This window comes from Podarcis cretensis (assembly GCF_951804945.1).
Source record: "Podarcis cretensis genome assembly, chromosome: 9".
Taxonomy (NCBI): Eukaryota; Metazoa; Chordata; class Lepidosauria; order Squamata; family Lacertidae; genus Podarcis; species Podarcis cretensis.
The window spans coordinates 24,790,344-24,810,495 of NC_137178.1; the positions used below are offsets into that span (position 1 = coordinate 24,790,344).

Sequence of the window (20,152 nt, forward strand, 5' to 3'; positions counted from 1 at the left end):
GGGCGAAGGAAGGAGAACCAGCACCCGGTGTGGGGCGGGGGCGGGGGGCAAACCACTTGGTGGCGCATGCCTGTGAGCCGTATGTATGGTGCATGTGTGGCACCACTATGTAGGGCACATGCACGTGCTCTACGTACAACGCATGTGCGCGTGTCGTACGAAGGGCGCATGTGCAGCACTGTATGTCGCGCCGTCACGCATGTGTCACCTGGCAGTTTGCCAATGGAGCCGCTCAAGCAGCGTACGGAGAGCAGTGGAGGGTACAATGGCAGCCCAGGGACAGTGTGGTGAGCCCCCCATGGGTTGCTTTGTCATCCCCCTCATATATGGCACCCAGGGTGGACCACCGCCCCCCCCCGCCCCCTTCCACTGCCACTATGTGGAGTTGGCTTCAGCATGGATGTTGAAGTCCCAACTACCACTACTATGAAGAGGTTATCTGAAGCCACTCGCACACCCATGGAGGCTGTTGGGCAGTGGGGTAGGTGGTACACCAACAGCATCCCTATTCTGCCTATTCAGGCTCAACACAAATAACAGACCACTGAATTCAATGACAGGATGGATCGGCTTCCTAGTGAGGACAATGGAAATCTAATGGATGAAAGTAACATCCAATCTAGGCTGGTGCTGTACTGGGTACCATGGGAGGCAAGCTTGCCCACCAAGATCTTCTCCATGACACATACCAGGTCAGCCTTCATCTCATAATTGAATCACAGAGCACAGATGTTTTATTCAGGCCAACCTGGCATTCATCAACAGCACAACCAGACTAGGGAATGGACTGATGTGATCACCCGAATTCAGAGAGGTGGGAAGTGGCTGAAAAGGGCTTACAGTGGCCATCAGCCCTTTTACAAGATATTGTCTACCACTCCTCCAGCACCATCTCTCCCCTTGCCAGTAATCACTCTGTGCTTCAGACCAGTGGCGGAGCGTGGGTTATCAGCACCCGGGGCAAGGCAAGTAATTTGCGCCCCCTAACCCATGGATTTGCGCCCCCTAACCCATGGATTTGCGCCCCCTAACCCGTGGATTTGCGCCCCCTAACCCGTGGATTTCCCTAAGCCCCAGATGTTGCGCCCGGTGCGGCCGGCCCCCCCTGCACCCCCCACGCTACGCCACTGCTTCAGACCCCACCCCCTAAAAAGTATAAACATTTCCTGCCTCCAAAAGAGCAGAATAAAAATGCAGGGTGAATATGTCTACACTTCATTTGTCAAGTTCTGTGTACATGAAGAAGATATTCCAATTACACCCATATTTCTAAGCATACAAGCTGACTGTGTTATCTCAAGCTTAGCAGTAATCAGTGAGGACTCTGGTGTAAAAAAGAGTCTCTGACTTCTATATTAGATCCATACCTTGGATACAGTAATAATGTGTATGTACCTTCAATGGAGGAATCGCGTCATTTATAGTTTTGCTGCCTTCCCTGACTGCACGTGTTTCATGATCTACACATGAGAACTTCAAAATAAAATAAATGCATTATATGATTTGACACTAATTTGGGTCTCTCTTGCCATATCATTGAGCATTTAGTAGCAGCCTGGTTTTCAAACGTGGTCTCAGCTGACTGTGAGGCTTCTTTCAACAGAACAGGGAGGGAAGCAATTTTCAGTGATTCCGCCTCCCCACTAAATTCAGGGGGTGGGTGGGTGGGAGAGGAGAGAGAGATGGGAGCTTGCTGCAGGAATAAGGAGGCATCACTGAAAATTGTTTCCTTCCCTGTTCCACTGATGGAAGCCTTACCATCAGTTGAGTGACCCCCACTGTACACAACCCTCGGCATGTAATTCGTGCAATCTAAAACCATAAGCCACAATCTCTGGATATCACCAAGACTGAGGTCTGTGAAAACTACAAGATGAAGTCCAGCTTCAAATACTAACAATAGCACTGTGAGAGTTTAAGTTAAAATTGGCATTTAGTTCACTGCCTATACCAGAACATATGGGGGCTCTTTCATTGCTGCTAAGAGGCCTATTGTTCAGTCTAATTATTCCAGCTGGGAATGAAAACCAGGATGCTTAGATGCAAAGAGTGGCGGAGAGGGGGAGCCTTCTTTTTCTTGCCAAGAACACAGGCCACATAATATAGAATTACTTAAACTTGCCACCCTACATGTTACTCAAGCCTTAATCTAATTGCTTTGGAAAGAGATACATATAAATAGCCTAATAATGTGAGATAATTAGAGGAAGTCTCAAGAAATGCGGGATAGATCCCGCTCCAGGACAGATACCTAAAACCAATCTCACTTGAAGTGCCATAATATAGAGGGAACCGATCTTTATTCTCTCTCTCTCTCTCTCTCTCTCTCTCTCTCTCTCACACACACACACACACACACTTCACACTTATGCTAGGATGGAAGCCGCCAAAAGGCACACAAGGCTATGTTCACAAGTATTGTAGTCTCCCTCTTGACATATGTGCTGCATTAGCACTTGCTTTATGAAGAACAACATTGCTGCCATTTGCTGCTCCAGCTGTTCATACCATTTTCTTCTATGGTTATAGCAGTTTTTCTCCCAGTAAGTCGGAAGCTTGAAAGCCAAGATGTTCAGAATAAGAAACAAGCTAGGTAAAATTTAACAGAGCTGGTGACTTTTTGAACAACAGGTCTGGTGGCAAGATTTTCACAAAAAGTTGTATTACAATCCTTTTCTTTTTAGGCCAGTGCTTCATGATGTGCTTTTTGCAAGCATCTCATGAGTTGATCCCCAAAGCCTTGGGTCTTATAATGCCTTATAGTGACCCATATTGTTTCATCTTTCCCAGTATTATCTGCTAAGTGAAGCTTTTCTTCGTTTCTGCATGAATAGTCTTAAGAAAAGGGTTCCAAACATGAGATGGCAAGGAAGCCACACTGCCACAAGAAAATGATACATTTCAAAGCCTAATATTATGAGTTAAATTCACTGAAATCCAAGACACAGAAATATGTCCAAACTGATACCCAAACCGGATTTGCTCATATGTTCAGAAGGCTGCCACCTCCGTGAATCTTCCTGAGAGATAGCTGAACATATCATATACATAGATGTGCAACTCAAAAGCCATTTACATAAAACCATAGGGGAAACAGTTTTTACAAACTGGCTGGCTCTCGTTATTTCTGCAGTATACTTTCCTTCACACATTGAAAACCATGCAAATACTGTTATTCAACCCATGCAAACACTGTTATTCAACGAAAAATTGGTAAAAACTCGCATAGTATACAAGTCGATATTGTAGCCTTATATAAGCTTAATATAAAGACGTTAGAATTTCTGTGAAACATTACATGCATATTTCTGTCTGTGGAATTCCCCATCACCACCAGTAGTAGTCAGAAGTGCAAAATTAGGTCATCATCTTAAGGAGAAATAATCACTATGAATTTTAGCATCTGATAAAAAAAAATCTTATTTACATACTGCAAAAAACTTTTGCAGCAGAATATTCATCAGCAGTAGGCCGTTCGACTAATCATGATTCCCAAGCCACTCAATTTAAATAAGCAGTGGTATTCATCAGTTTCCCTGCACATTAAGAAAATCAGGCTGTCCAGAATAGTGTGAAAAAATTCACTGCCCCCAAGGTTGTTCAAATCCTACCTAACACCTCTGGGGCAATAGATGTAGCTGGCAGATGCTTTGTTATGCTAATGAAAAATTCCACAGGAATCAAATCCACAAACAAATGGTCAGTCCAACACAACTTTTTTAAAAAGAAAAGTCTATCTTTTAAATCTATCTGAACCATCTTCACCTTGGAGAGAAAGAGTTCAACTAAGTTTGATTCAGAGTATGCCTATTGAAATTAATGGACTTTACTTTGTCATGTTAATTTATTTTAGTGGGTCCACCCTAAATAAAACTTGGTTGAATAATAGACAAGGAAACCAGAAGGTGAATTCATGATAAAATGTAGGATAGCTAATGGCAAAACTGCATTACCCTGGAAAACATGTTTGACAAGGTTCATCAACATGAAGGTGAAGGGGGGATTTCTAGCGGAAAAATAGCAAGTAAGAAGAGGAATGTCAAATTCCTCCCATGGTCATCAGTTTTCCCTCCAAATATTCCTCTAGGCAATTTTTCCTTTGTCAAGCTTAGTCCCAATCAGATGGGGATTTTCCTCAAGGGAACTCTAGTTGCAACAGATCAGACAAGTTTTGGAAGTTGTGCAAGAATATTCTGTTTTAAAATGTCATGATTTCTATCACCGAATACCATTATAACCATACACACAAAGGCACAGACCTTTATATAACTTAAAGCACAATGTGGCAAGACAAAACCAACCTGTTGTCAACAGGGCAGAAAATGCGCTAAAATGCAAGAACAGTCCTTAGTTTTCACTTCTGATAAGTTCTCCTCTTACTTACTTACAAAACACTTCAAAAAAAATTAATGTCCAAACACACAATTTTGTCAATCACCTGCCTTTTTATTCAAGACACGGTAATGATGAAGCAGAATACCAGCAGTTTCAAGTAACTGTTTAGCTCTGTAGCAAGATTTTGTTTCAGAAAGCCAAAAATATATTCCCATCATTGTAACTCTATTTTGACAATAGTGCTTTATGTAAGCTCCTAGAATTTGCTATTAAAACTATCTCTGTGCTTATAAACACATTGTTATTTTGCATGTTGTTAACACACACTCTCTCTTCCCTTTTCTAGTATTAAACACAGCTCTATGTGCTTAGAACATCCAGGAAGCATTGGTTCCTCCAACAGGATTCTGTCAGTGTTTGATGATTTATATACATCTAGTGTTAGATTATTTGCATACATTATCTCCTTCCATAACCATCTTGGAAGTTTATGAGGCAATAAACACAAATGCAATGACAACTTACTAGTACACTATTTGTATTCTCAGGTGCATGTGCCAAATACAGATAGCCAAAGCAATTATTAACCTCTAGAGTAAGCCAGTCACAAACATGAACGAGATGCACTCAACCAGGAAATAACTTTAATAAAATTTTGGATCTCAGCTGTTTCACATACTGAATCTTTAACTATTTGGCTTGTTTCCAGAACTTGCAAAGATTAACATACTTCCTTCATGTTCAGAAGCATAAGTAATGCATACTTATAAAAAGAAGAAGCAAAAGCAGTATATATAACCAGTTTTATCTGTCCATTTCACTCAAGATCAGTGGCACAGAATATATGTCCTTATAGATCCTAACCCCTATAGTCATCATCATCCTTTCAATTAACAAGAGAGGGATATTTACATCAAGAGTCCTCAGACAGACAGTGCAATCATTACGCTTGCTCTGAAGCTCCACTTACTTCAGTGGGACCATCTCTAAAATAAGTAAGCACAGAATTGGAACTTTAGGGTCACTTCAATAATCACAAAGTGATAAATCATGTTCACTACCAAACATGTATTTGTCACAGAGATGCAGCCAATCCCAGTGTTCTGTCTGTGTAAATACATGCACTGAAAACACTCATCACATGCCAAAGTTAACAGTTTCATGTTTATATGAAAAAATGTACTGAATTTCAGCACCAGAGGTAAAAAGGAATGCAAATTGTGGTCTCTTCCAGTGCACCAAGGACTCAGAGGTAGCTGGTTCACTTAACCCACTCACAACTTACAATAAGAAATACAGTTTAAAGCAACAGCCCTTAATATCAGATTGCCTTTTTGTTCTTACACAATTATTGTTAATAAATAATAATAATAATTAAGTAAACCCAAACTAGCATTTTCAGGTATACTAGAAAATGTCCAACAAAGAGAAAAAAAGAATAGAATTTAGGACTTTTGAGAAGTTAGCATATTTTAAGTAGCTTTCAATGAAGAAGAAAAACCTAACTTACTTTAGATAACTATAGCTATCATTGATAGGTTGCTGAGACCATCAAGGAGGTATAACATCCCTTATACAGAGGATGATATTATTATTATTATTATTATTATTATTATTATTATTATTATTATTATTAAAGTAAGAAGGAGGCATTAGGAGGGCTACAAGGGCACTGAGAATGCATTATCTCAGAAAAGGGGTGTTAAAGCAGGAAAAAGTTTGCAAGACCCTGTATATTTTATTAGACTGATCACCAATTCTGATACAAAAAGATTACTGCCATATTGCATGGTTCAACATAAGCTGGCTTGAGATTGTAACTCAGCCTCTTCAGCCCAACCAAGACAAACACTAAGAGGAGCATCCACCTCCTCTAGCAACTGCCTGCAACTTCCTAGGGAAGCCAAGTTCACAATGGGTACCACAAACATACACCACTTGCCAATGGGTTCACACCACGGTGCCATTCTGTATGATTCACCTCTTATGCTCTACCGTAAACTGTTCAAGATTCCTAGAAAGCATATGCAGAGCTAGAAATGAGCCTAAGGATCAGGTATGCACTGTCAGCACCTTAATTAGCAGTAAGATGCATTCCTCTCAAATGCTGCCAAAACCAAGGCTTGCTAATCAGTAAACAAAGCTTGTACTTCCAAAGAATGATTTGTGAGTGTACATATGCATGCATACATATATATTTTTTAAAAAGTAAACTTACTGTTCTGGGGATTGGTGGAGAAAGAGATCCATTAGACATATATGGATCATTATTCATATTTGGCATCATGATATACCCAGAATAACCAGAGTAAGAAGGTCCTTTACTATATAAGCCACCATCATTGTGTTTCCCTGTAAAAAGCAAGAGTTATTGATTTAGCCCCGCCACTTAATTTTCCAATGTGTCCCTATATAAGATGACACTCATTCTTCCACTCATTTGGGAAGGTGGGCGGGGTTGCATTCTGCTCAAGGTTTGCATCTTTAAGTTCCTAGACCTGGTAAAAGGACTGCACTAAAGTATACCTTAGACCACCACATTTTAATGGGTTCTGTTATATCTGAAGATATGAAACTTCCAGGCAGGAGGAAGCTCAGCCCACTAAGCATCACAGATATTAAAACTTTGAATACGTCCATTTACAACCACATCTTAGAACAGGTTAATCTTTAGAGGAAAGTGCCCTGCATGTTCTGTTCTCCAGTTAAGAACTAGGACATTATAACTAGTTTTTTGGTGGGGTTTTTTTCTTTTTTCTTTTTAAGGCTTCCTTCTGGTAGTCTATACCAGCAGCAGGAAAAAGTTTGTTCTGACCGTGCCAATTAGAAGCAATTAATAAGGGAGAGAGTTTGGCCTTCTGTACAACAACAACAGCTGCTGCTAATGGTGAGCCTATTCAACACAGGGGGTTCCATTTCTAATCTGCTTAATATGTAATTTAAATAATAATGGCTATTTTGCTATCAAATGAAATGCTGAATTTTACAGACTCCATGTTACAAGTCTTACTGACAGAGTTGCCCCCAACCCTTCACTACCATTCCCTGGTGACAAAAAACCCAACCAAACAAAACACATTTCTATATTGAGAATTTAACTGAAACTGATACATATTTGCAGTAAGAATCATGCTGATCTAATCAGCTTCATTGGAAAAAAACAAAACCCTCATCTAATCTAGTGGCTTGGGGGGCATCCAAAATATTTGGTGCTTGAATTATGCTTCCTACATTGTGTTATAGAACAAGTGAGTACTTGCCAGAATAACTCCTTCTAAACTTTTTTTAAAAGACTGAAAGAGAAGTCAGCAAATACAATTACCTATAGCTGCCGGTGGGAGAGAAGCACATACGTGCTTCAGTAAATAAATATTCGTACCATAGGAATTGATCAAAATGTTTTGTACACAGGACTGATTTGTGGAAAATGGCACAACACAAAAAGTGACTCACATGGAAAAACCATAAGATTAACATTAGTTGGGGCCAGGCTTTATGTGACTTTACTTAGTCGCTTGCCTTTTGAGTATAAACTTTTTTTATTTATATTTGAATGGCAATGTGGGTGCTTCCGGTTCAGACCCCCACAGTTGGGTTGGGGGCATGCAGCCCACTATGATCCAGGTCAGGCTGCCTGCAATTGCAACTTGCATCTAAAAAATCTGCTAGTGAAGCCAAAGGGTGCTTCCAGCCCCTATGCAAATTGCAAGCACCAGGGACCCCAAATTCATAGTGGGTGGCAAAAACCTAAGCCCACTACCCCCAAACACACACACATGTCCCAGACTCACAGACCAGACTCACTCACACACATGCAGGCAATTTTTGAAACAGAATGCTTGCATGCAGATTGGCCTCAATAACCAACATCCAGATCTACTGTTACTTGATGTGAGGGTGCAAGGCATTTATTTAAGGACTGCGGAGAAGGATTGCACTTTTTGCAATGGCAGAAATTGCAGGAAGGAGTTGTGAAGTTGTGGGTGGGGCTAAAAGTACAACCCACAGACAATACAAAAATGCCCTGCATGCAAGCAAAGCATGAATAGGGGCAAAATAGCAGCAACATCTATAACTTGTGTAAAGAAAGATCTGTCTTACCTTCTTCAGGGTGTTCTCTGCCTTTCTCGTGGTAAGACTCCTGAGACTGGCCTTGTCTGGACACCTGGACAAAAAACATATACCACATGCCATTATTACATTTCCATCCATTTTTACCTTATTTTGTTCCTTATATCTTCTCTTAATAAAAATGTATGAAAATGTCCAAATCCCACATAAACACTTCTATGTCTCCCCCTCTCTCTATCCACAGGATAGTGTGCTTTAAAACAAAATGTTTTATGTTTTTGTTTAATTTGCACCACTTTGCTAGTATTTAGTTTTATAGCGATGCAATAACAGCTTCCACTATCCTTAATTTGCACAAACCTCATTTTAGTGAAAAATATATTGTGGGCGTCTCTGAACTATCCTTGGTTTATATATATATATATATAAAAGAATAAATCCCTATTTTGTTTCAGTGTTGGTAAGTTGCCCAACAGTTTATGCAAATCCTTTAAAGAGTTTATGACTAATGCTCTGACCTTGCTGATTTTAACCCGAGAAATTTCATGGCTACTCTTAAGGCCTAATGCTATTATATGATCCTGTGATTCATACAAACCTGCCTTTTCCTGTGCCATGAAAACTGATTTAGGGAAGAAAGCACTCACACTGCATTCCATACTCATGGAAAATAATGAATTACAATATTTTTTGGGGGTGTGTGTGTGTATGCACTCACAATCATTATCATTAAATTCATCAGCTGCCCTTCACCAGCAGGTCCCAAGGCAGATTACAACAATTTCAAATCCAGTATTAAAAGCAGCTGAAATTGGAGTCATAGGAACAGAGTGGGACCTGAAAACACATGTCTCAGGTGCTGAGGCCAGGGCAGAGGTGCATTCACTGAAAGCTATATAGTGAAGGTGCCAGACACACCTCTGTGCTGAGCGAACTCCAGAACTTAGGGGGTGCCACAGATAATGCCCTCTTCTAGACCACCACTTCCCTGAACTTTTTAGGGCAGCAGAACTACCAGGAGGAGGCCCCCCATATATTACCAACCAAGAGCATCTTAAATTGAACCTGAAAGCAAATGGGTAAACCAATGCAGCTGTTTTAGAACAGAGGTTATAGTTCTAGCAGCAACCCAGCATTTTGAACCAGTTGGAAGATTTTGATAAGTCTTCCAGAGCAGCCCTACATAGAGCACATTGCAACAGCCCAATGTGGAAAGTTAATGTGGGAATACCATGGCCAAGTCACCTCTGCCCAATAAGGAATATATAATTAATGATTGAAAATAACACACACCAGTACGAGGGCATTATTAAGTAACTAAATACATTTCAAAGACCTCAACTCCATTTGAATCAATGCAAGCTCCTACAAATTTAAAAGGCAATCCAGAAACATTGAAATTCAAACTAAACCTTTAATGCACAACCCAACATTGAAGGTTTGCAGGTCATTTCTCAGTGTGCAGGAAGAAAGTCGTTCCTTGGAAACAAGTTCTGTTGACTTCCATGCACCTTACTCTGAAGGATTCAGAAAACAAAACCCTTCACTGTAAGTGGTATTGATCATTAGTGAAATTTAGTTGACTTAAGTGTACTTGGGACCATTTCCCCAACTGTTAGTAGTAGGGTGCAGCACCTTGGCTAGGTTCCTAAGGTACTATAGCAAAATAACACCAGAAGCAATGATGGAAAGGAGCTCTTTCAATTTGCAAGCCACAGTTAAGCCACAGATGCTACAAAAATAAAGTTTCTTTAAAAAAAAATGATGGACCAGCCATTAACCATGTCATCTGGGCAGATCACAAAAACAATAACCATCTGATAAAATACTAAGAGCAATAAAAATTTCCACCAGCATCCTAACATCATTCTTAAACAGAAGACCCAGTAAGAAATAATTTAGAATTGCCGTGAAGAAGGAAAAATAGTATTTGCCTGGTGCTGAAAATACTTTAATGCAGGCACCAAGAAAGCCTGAGAAGACATTCCATAGCTAGGGTACCAGCACAGAAAAGGCCCTCTCCATCCTCTGATGAATAACTTAAAATTATATGCAGGTATGATAGGGTGGAGTCAATCTTTTAGGTAACCTGCCCCCCCCCAAACCATTTACTTAAATTGCTCAAAATCTCTTATTCTTCTGTCTTTTCACAGCAAGCAAACTTCTGATCTAGGCATGAGTCAGTTCAGCCTGCAGATATTTCTTTTGGCAACAAATATACATAGGTCTGTCTCCTTAAGGCTCCTCACTGGTTTTCTGCAGCACAGCCCTAAAACCTGTGGTTTGCCTTTAGAAAAAAGTCTGAACTTTGTTGTGACATACTGTTCCCAAAAATCTCTCACTGAAAGATGTACAGGAAGTTAACTTTCTAGTGTTTTTCTTGCTCTGCACATACTACATTCATTTATCTCTGCAGAGTTAGGAAGCTGCCACCTAACCACCCACGTGTCTCTATGTACTCCTATTTGCTACTGTAGTGCACCACAGCGAGACAGGCCACCAAGAGTAACCATGGTAATGTAAGGAATAGGCACCCAACTCAAGTTTTAATCTCAGACCAGGTTTACGTTTGAGCCACGATAGCCATCCGCAAACGCACAAGGAACAAAACCAAAGGAGGCCAGTTTAGCCATACTTGCACCCCAATACATGCCTCTCCACCACTCCAAAAAATGGGTTTAAACTAGGGGAAAAGTAACAGGAAAATTAAAGAGTAGCTTCACAACAATACAACAGCTCCTCTTCAACTGCTCTGCCTGCCCCCACCCCCAATTCCAAGGCGGGGGGAACTGCAGCAAGCGGAGCTTTCAACTCCCCTCCCTCCTCCGCCGCGCCAAGCGCTACTCATTCATGGGGAACTGTGGAGTATCGGTTTTCAAAGCGCCGTGGTCAAAACAGTATCCCACTTGGCGGCTTACAGTTTCCCGTTTTCCACGCTGCGCGCACACACGCCCTTTCCTTAGCTAGGCTGAAAGAAAGAAAAACCCTTCTACACTTGGAAAAGCAACAGCCCCCCAAATCCCTGAAAAGGAGCGGTAGTCTTGAGTTTGCCAGAAACCTACTCTTTCAAACCCCCCAACCCAACCCCCCCATCCTTTCCTCTAGCCCCAGAATAGCAAAGCCACCCACTCGAACGCATTCCAGCGACTTTATCAAGCTCAGGCTGATTTACTGCTTGATTTACTGCTTGAGATAAGAGGGCAAAAGGATCAAGACGAAGCCTCCCCCCACAACCCACCCCGAAGCCCACCCAAAGAGTGAAACCGGATTGTTCCCCGTGCACAACTTTTATTGTGCTGCTGCTGCTGCTGCTACTTGACCGTCGCCCTTCCCGGAAAGTTTGCTCTATTCCGCCAGCTGTTGTGCGCGTCCCCCTTGCCCTTGGCACAGACCCCCAACCGTTTGTGCCCATCTTTCCCTCTCTCTCTCTCTCTCTCTCCATACCTACCTCATGCCCATTGCTGTTTGGGATCGTCTCCGACTCGTTCACCAGCGACGACTTGATGTCGGCCAAGTCGCCCTCTTCCTCCGGGTGGCTGATCTCAGCGAAGATCTTCTCCTTCTGGGGGTCGCCTTCGTCTTTGAACGGGATCATCTCGTCGGTAGCACAAAGCTCCGGGTCCCCGCCGCCGCCGCCGCCTCCTCCGGCTCCCGAGAGCTGAGGCATAGTAGTGGCTGCTCCTGAGAGGCTGCTCCACCCCGGGAACCAAGGGAGAGGAAGGAAAGGGAAGAAGGGAGGGCAGGGAGAGAGGGAAAGGAGGAGGAGAACAGAAGGAACGAGGGAAGTTAAAAGTCTTCGGCGATCACTTTCCCCGGCTCTCGAGCCGCGCAGCCCACGCGCCTCGCCGCCTAAGCCCAGCTCCCTCCTCCTCCTCCTCCTCCTCGCCCGCCCCTCTCCATGCCATCCAGACCCAAACACCTGGGGGAGGGGAGAAGAGGAAAGGGCTCGAGCGCGGCCGGGCCCGGCTGCCTTTCAAAGAGGCGTCACCCCTCCGCTCCCGGTTTCTGTTGTGTCTGCAGCCAAGAGGACAGGAAAGTCTGGGCAAGACCGCGTCCCTTCCCGGAGAGGCGTTTATCTCCTCTGGCCTCCCCCCCCCCTCCCCTCTTCGGATAAACAAGAAGAGAGAAGACCTCTGTGGGCTTCTGGTTGAGCCCGGGGTTATTCCTCCTGCGCCACGTTCTCGGGTATAAATCATCACAACTGTCCGGGTTTTGTCTTCTCCAAAAAGTAACAGCACTATTTGGATGTTTGGGAGCTGCGAAAGGGAGGTGGGTGGGTGCTTGGCTGCAGTGGCGTAGCGTGGGTTGTCAGCACCCGGGGCAAGGCAAGTAATTTGCGCCCCCTAACCCGTGGATTTGCGCCCCCTAACCCTAACCCCCAGATGTTGCGCCCGGTGCGGCCGGCCCCCCTGCACCCCCCACGCTACGCCACTGCTTGGCTGGCTTAAAAGAGGCTCTCCCACCCCCACCCCCCTTTTCTGTGATAACTTGGAGATGGGGAAGAAAACGCCGGAGAGGCACCTCCGCTTGGGGTGGGAGAGGTGGAAGGAGGGAAAGGCGCGCACACACAAACACACACCAGGACGACTCTGCCTTTGTCCCTTGTCTACGGAAGAGGGTTCCCCCCCACCTTCTCGCCCCTCTTTCTCTGTTTTGCTGCTCGCTGTCCTCGCCTCTCTCTCTCTTGCAGAAGAAGAAGTGGTGCCGGAAAAATCCCTCGGGTGGAGAAGTTCTTGCGTGACAGGAAAGGGGTGGGAGTGTCTCCTCGAATGAAACTTTTAAAGTCAGCTCCCTCCGGAAGATGGAAACGCCGAGAGTTCCTCCAGAGCCCCCCGCTTCTCAAACGGAGTGTGCGGGTCCGGGTGCCGAAGTCGGAGGGGGAGAAGGGCGATTCCTCGCCGTCGACTTCTCCGTCCAGGTGTCGCAGCTTCCCCGCCGCGGCCCAATTAGCGCGGCAAAGAAATCCAGCCAGGTGCGCGCACGCAAAGGCGCTCTCTCTCTCCCTCTCCCGCGCGGGAGAGGTGAGCGGGTTCTCTCTCGCTCGAGGCGCTTGCTGGGCTCCTCTCGCGGCTCGGACGCGTGTTCCCGCGGTCGTGCGAATGCGTGGGGACGACGCGCCGGCGGCCAGCTCTGGAGCCGCTCAGCTAGGATGAGCTGGCTGACGCGGGGCCGTGTGAAGTGGGAAGCCAGTTGTGTCTCTCCCTCTCTCTGGCTCCCTCTGTAATGTAACTTTAACATCCCCTCCACCCACTTCTTCTCCACCTCCTCTCTGTGTCTCTCCCCCTCTCGCCCGCCCTGTTGAAAGGGTGGGGGCGGGAGGAAAGAAGATGAAAGAGAAGCCGCCGCTTTGATTGACAGCGCATTGATAGACGCTCTTGAGAGAGGGAGAGGAAAAAGGAAATGTATCCATACAGAGAAGGAGGGGAGGAAAAACAACCTAAACCCAGCTTAGAAAGCACGGGAGTGGGATGGGAGCTCTCTCCTTATTAGATGCACCCGAAGCCATCCCAGCAATCCAAGTTTAAAACAATTTCAGCCATCCACGTCCACGCAAGGGAAAGGTGTCTGCGTGAGAATAAAGCAAAGGTGTAGCTGAAAAAGGAAGGGTAGAGGTAGCAATGCGCGCATGTGGCTCCCCCTCCCCTCGACCAAGAAAGGCTCCCTTATCTCTTTCCTAATTGTTTGCTCTTTAATCACTTTAACTCTGATAACTGCCCTCTTCCCCAATTCTCCTGGCGTCGCTTATTATTCTTATTTATTATTATCTGAGATGGGCTGAGTTTAAAAAGACAGAAAAAAGAGATGAGGGCGGAAAGGGAATTGCTATTCCAAGGGGTGGAGGTTTCTAATTCACTCTCCCCCTCCCCAAGGAAGCCTCTCCAGAGAGGGCAAATAATAGTTATCTGAACATTTTCAGACAAATCTGGAACAAGGATGTTTTTCTAGGGCTGCTTTGTTAAGACTTCCCCCTTTTTGGAGAGGAGGGGGAAGCTTATACATACACAATTGTTTGGTGGCTGAAAAGGGGGAGCTTGTTTGTGTGGGTGTGTTTTTTGCTTGTTTATTTACAGTTTTAGACACAGACACACACACAGTCGCTAAAATCGGTAATGCGGGAAGAGAGAGAGAAAGGGATCCAAAATGAACAAAGCTACATAGTTTCCCGGTTCTCAGGACGGAATAGTAATGAGTTCTAGCATCTTGAATTAGGAAGAAAAAATGGAAAGGAGGACGCTTACAACCACCCATTCACCTACCATTTTAAGGTTGCTGTCTTGAGTGCATTAAATTTATTGACAAGTAAGTTCAATTGAACTGAATGGTACTTACTTTCAAGTACACAAGCATAGGTTATGGCTGAATTAAAAAACAACACGTTGTTATTGGCACAGTACATATAACTAAAACCATCCTTACCAGTAACAATGTGTAGTTACTAGTATGATAAAGTGAAATAAAGAGCATGCTATTATGTTTTTAAATCAGTGATGTGCAAAAGGAAAATTCAAACTCTTAGCGTAATGCTTTGCATGTTTTACTTGGAAGCAACTGCCGTTAAGTTAGACAGGTCTTCCCAATAACTGTGCTCTTCGCATCCTTTCTGTCTTGTGCGAGAATTACTGTTGTTTTTAAGTCGCCCCAAGACCACACGAGAAAGGTGCATTAGGAATATCATAGCCCATGAGTGCAGTCCTATCCGTCATCCGTTCCCCAAGAACGTTTTCAACTCCTACTAAGACAGCGGGGTATGTGTGCAAGGATAAATGGCTCCTGGTGACGAGACTGCTTCAAAAATTGAGATGGAATAAGCAAATGTGGCATATTTTCGTGACACTACTTCCTTCCTGCAACCTGTAATCAAAAACCCCCTGAAGTACAAAATCCCCTAGAAAAGTACGAGGGGAAGGAGGGAGAGAAACGAGACCCTACGGTGCTAGCTAGAAGCAAGTATATTACATAGAAAAATGAGGCAGCTCCTCTTTCTCATAAAAAACATGGGGTGTTGCTTGGATTCTAAGATCCTAGATCTGCAATCCTATTTCTATCCATTGAACACAATGGGTCTTGCTCCCGAGTAAACATGTAGGGATTCCGAGGCATGACCCTACGCCTGTTTGCTCAAAAGTAAGCCCCATCGGGGCACAATGGGGCACATAGTGTTGCATGGGACATGCGGAAGAGAACCCCACTCTGTTCAAAAGGGGCTTTATTCTCAAATTCCTAAAGGACTATAGTTGGAATCGGTTCTATTCAGATCAGTGGGATAGGGCAAGTTTCCATTGAAATGTGTGGGGCTTACCTTTACGTAAAGGTGTGCTTGGCAGAGTTGTGTTACAAAACTACACGCCCTCTCTCTGCTGAGGCGGCTGCTTGGGACCTGGAGGAAGTTGAAGGGGTGATTTGTGAAGTTTTGATCTTGTTCCTCCTAATTCGAATCCTATTTCCTCCATGTTAATTGTTGTGACTGCCACACTCATTTGCAGAATCCCTCCCTTTGCCCTCGAGATCATTGTAGTCTGAACTACCTAATGGGGACTGCTTAAGTAGATTTGGGAGTGGGGGGGGGAGGAGAGAAGATGAAGAGGAGGAGGGCTGAGAATCAGTGCGTAAAGGGAAGGATCCATTTGATGTATTTTAGCACAGAGATCTTCTGCTTCGGAAAACCAACCAAGCCCCTTTCGATAAGCTTAAGGATTTTCTTTAACAGGCATGTGTGATTTTAATGTTTTGCTGTTTATATCTCCATTTACGTGGGATCCCCTTTAAAAAGGCAGAGAGGGTTTGCCTTTTTTAAATAAACCGTATATATATTAGTAGGGAACCTTGAAATAAATTATATTTTTAACAGCCTTTTTTAATAAAAAAAGAAGAGAAACCTTTCTCATAACTAACAGCAAATATAATACCCTCGGAAAGGCATTGTTTTGAAAAGAACTCTATTAGCTGTCATAACGATTAGGCGTTTGGGTCTCCAATTAGCATGTGTCTAATCGATTGTTATTGCCATTAAAAAAAAATCGAGGAAGGGTGCTGAAATCCTTTCCACTTCCAACGAGATTTGTGTCAATTTCGGTGCTGTTTACCGTTCCTGGACCCTGGAGGAGGGTGGCGGGGGAGGAGAGGAGCTTTCTCCAGGGAGTACTGTTCACACGGAGGTTTAGTATTAATCTGATCCCTCTAATAAAACAATTAGGGAAGGATTTGTGCCTCTTTCTGAAATTTGCCCTAAATCTATTATTCCCCCTCCTCCCTTCTCTATCAGCCTGCATCCCCATCGGCTGGTAAACACGCTTTCCCTCCTAGCACCGCCACACTCTTTGCAAAAGACATGCTCTTGATGCTAATTTCTTAAAAAATAAAAAATAAAATTGAGTTACTGGAGGGGGGGGGAGTAGAGGCATGTTGTGCGCAGTTCCGCCGGGTTGCAGCGATGCCCTTCTTCTGCGTAGCCAGAGGGGCTAAAATCGGAACAGCAGCAGCGCTGCCTTGCGCCAAATTGGTCTCCTGCAAAATAAACTGTGTGTTTAATTAAAGGGAAAGGCGCGGTTGTTTTGTTTTGTTTTAATTGAAGCAAAAAAGGATCCCCTCTTGCCTTTCATGTGGGCTGGAGGTTTTCCCAATCCCAGTTTTTTTGTTCGGAGGGAGCCTTTTAAAGAGGAAGAGGGGGAAGCTGGGATGGCGGGGGCTAGAAACTTAATGATTTATGACAAGGGGATAAACTCAGGAAAACCTCAACTCCAACGCCAGATTTGACTGGAGACAACGCAAGGCTGTCAAGGAGAATCTTCTCGAGTTCATAGGTTGGTTGGAGGGCTAGAGATTCCTCGTGGTACAGAAGTGGGAGGAGGTGAAAAGAAAAAAGAAAAGACTGCGAGGTTAGGAAAGCGGGAGAGTTACGAGAAATGGAAAGGGGGCGTTCAAGCACCCGTGTGCTGAACTGCATACAGGCTTGCTTAGAAGTAAGTAACTCTTACTTGGGAGGTTACTTTGGCGTGAGCAGGAGCTACCTCCGATTAAGCCCGTATAGGGCCTATTCGTAAGACTGCCACCCTAATGCCCACACGTCAGACATCACTGAACTCCGCATGACTTTCTTCTGATTAAGTGTCTATAGGATCGGGCTGCGCATAGCGCCCAGAAGGCTCGACGTTCCTGGGCATCTCCAGAGAAAAAGCTCGAAAGGAAGCCTATTTCCTTGGAATAGGGTCCTGTTTCACTGAGATTTCTCCCCTTCCAGGTTCAGCACGCCTAGGATCGCTACTTTAGGTGATAATCCAATACAGCACACTATCTTATTTGGGATTTAGTCAACATCCAAATAAAAATGCATAGGGTCGGGCTGAGCCGGATTTACAATGCAATTCTCTGCTGTAAGCTGTACTGGGTTCAGTAGGAATGACTCCTTGGTTGAGAATGCGATCCTACACTCCGCGCCTTAACTCATAAACAGGTCCAATTGCATTGAGGTGTGCATAGGATGAACTCAGTGGGCCTCACCTCCGAGTAAGCCCACATAGGATGCTCGATTGGACGCATTAAAGAGAGAGACAGAGGTAGAGAGTTCTTGACTCATGGTCTGTCTGAGATGTTAAAAACTGGGTGAGGGAAAAGAAACCATGTTAGGAGACCTAACTGGAATGGGGAAAGCACGTTCTGGTAGCAAGCTACTACTGTCCAAACCAGAGACAGCATTGGTGGTGCATTGCCAGAACCAGATTTAGGTGTGATGAGGCCCTAAACTACTGAAGGTAATGGGGCCCATTATATCGTAGGCAGGGCCCATTACTTACATCATAGGAGCCTACACAACACAAAACACTGTTGATGTATGTAGGTTTTATTTTATTTGTTTTTTATCTTATATTTTGGAAATGTACATCCAGCTGTTTTTTTCCTTTAATTTTTTTGGGGGCCCCCAAGAGAGTGGGGCCCTAAGCTATAGCTTGTTTAGCTTATACGTAAATCCGGCACTGTGCATTGCAGATGTTTTTGGACACCAACTCCCATCCCCATTGGCCATACTTACTGCCTGGGGCAGGTGGAAGTCGTCGGGAGGAGAGCACCACCACGTTGGCTACGTCTGATGCTTGGGGCATCAAAGCAGGAACACAATGGGTTTTTCAGCAGTTTCGCTCTCTCTCGAAGGAACAAGGCAAACTCGCGGCGTTGTTGCTAATTCCACTCCCTTCGCCTCCCGCTAAACATACCCTTCATCATGACGCGCATCCAAAGCTCTCAGGCCACGTCTACCTAAGTAATTATTAACCACTTAATAGGTTTAGGACTCTCATGGGCGCGAGAGGGTTAAATAAGGGACAAAACCAGGGGAGGGCTAGTTGAAAGGTGTCGATTTGAAACCCTTGTCAGAGAGTGAAACTTCGGAAGTCGGGGGGGACTCTGCAAGGCCAATAATGGTGGGTGGGGGTCAGATTCTCTAATCGATAAACGAGCCGAATAAACTGCGTCAGATTGCATAGATGGGAAGATGCGTGATGGAGCAACGGGGATGAATCGAACTTGGGAGTTGAATGTCATTGAGTGGAAGGGATGTGATTTCCAAGCGTCACAGACAGACAATCAGGAGATGACTACGGCGGATGTAAAGCAATAATCATCTGCAAACTGGTATCATCAAAGAGAAAAGTTGCATGCAGACAGCACGGATGCCAGCCATACAAGAGGAGAAGCAGAGCGAGAAAGGACCTAGCGCAGGCTCAGGAGCGAAGTTTCTGAACTGAGAGATGCAGGGGCTCCACGTTGTCTGGGAGCCCCGGCTTTTCAGATCTGTGGAGAGCGCCGAGCGCGAAGCCACTCAGCGCACATCCAGATAAGAACGCCCCTTCTCTTATCCCTGAACCTAGGAATCGTTGCAAACAGCTTTTCGGGGGCCGACCGCGCTTGAATCGCTGTTGTGTGGATTGCACACAGAAAAGTACTGCGCTGTTGTTGTTGTTTTGAAACCTCTTTCTATTTAAATACCCTCGACTGGTCTACTCGGCAGTAAGTCCCATTTACTCTCTAGTAAGCAAACGTATACTCCCACTCCCTCTCTCGTCTTCCAATGGAGTTTACTCCTGCGAGGAGCGTGCAGAAGGTTGCACCAACCACGACCAGATACTGCCTTAACAAAAAGAAATAAACCGGGATGGAAAGTGGAAGGAATAATGTGTGTGTATGTGTAGGATGGAAAGGGACATTTGCTTCCTGGCAAGAGAGCTACGACGGCTGCCTTAAAAAGCGAGCATCTTTATAAATTAATCTTTTTGTTGAGTTGCGGGGGAAGAGGAAAGTGTAGCAATTCAGTGGAAAAAGCGAAGCAGGGAATCGCAGGGGAATGCGTAAGGCGCAGCGCAGTAGTTGCGTGAGAAAAGACCACCTCGGCGAGGCTGCCCTTATATAGGCAGAGGGCGGGGTTAGCGGGGCCCGCGGGGGCGGGGCGGCGGCTCCCTTTGATGTCCCGCCGGCTGCTTCTTTCATCCTCTTGTTCTTCCCCTTTCTGGCCTCTTTGTGTGACTAAATTTGGCAAGAACATGGAGCCGCGCCAGGTTTTCCACGTGTGCTTAGAGCTCCCAGCTGAGCAGGCGAGGGTTCTCTTCCGGGTAAGGAGACAGAAAGAAAGATCAAAGAGTTTCGGGAGTTGGATCTGAAATGTGAATTGAAAATAATAAAAAGGAAAGGAGGGGGGGGGGGAGAAAAAGAAGATCAGCTAAGCCTGGACGCATTCCAGCCCCCTCAACAGACTGAC

General features: G+C 44.7%; 1 protein-coding gene across 3 annotated transcripts in view; it reads right to left on the reverse strand.

Annotated features, from left to right (window-relative positions):
• The window catches only part of LEF1 (lymphoid enhancer binding factor 1), a gene marked incomplete at its 5' end in the record, with an annotated part of 97,975 nt that extends 85,714 nt beyond the window's left edge, over positions 1-12,261 (reverse strand). For 2 of the 3 annotated variants that reach the window (XM_079990289.1, XM_079990288.1), the window contains 3 exons: positions 6,554-6,687; positions 8,437-8,500; positions 11,855-12,073. In XM_079990289.1, coding sequence (XP_079846415.1) covers positions 6,554-6,687; positions 8,437-8,500; positions 11,855-12,073 — 417 coding nt within the window. Of the gene's footprint in view, positions 1-6,553; positions 6,688-8,436; positions 8,501-11,854 lie in introns of all 3 variants that reach the window. The other variant, XM_079990287.1, reaches the window with a different exon arrangement.
• Positions 12,262-20,152: the final 7,891 nt, after the last annotated feature.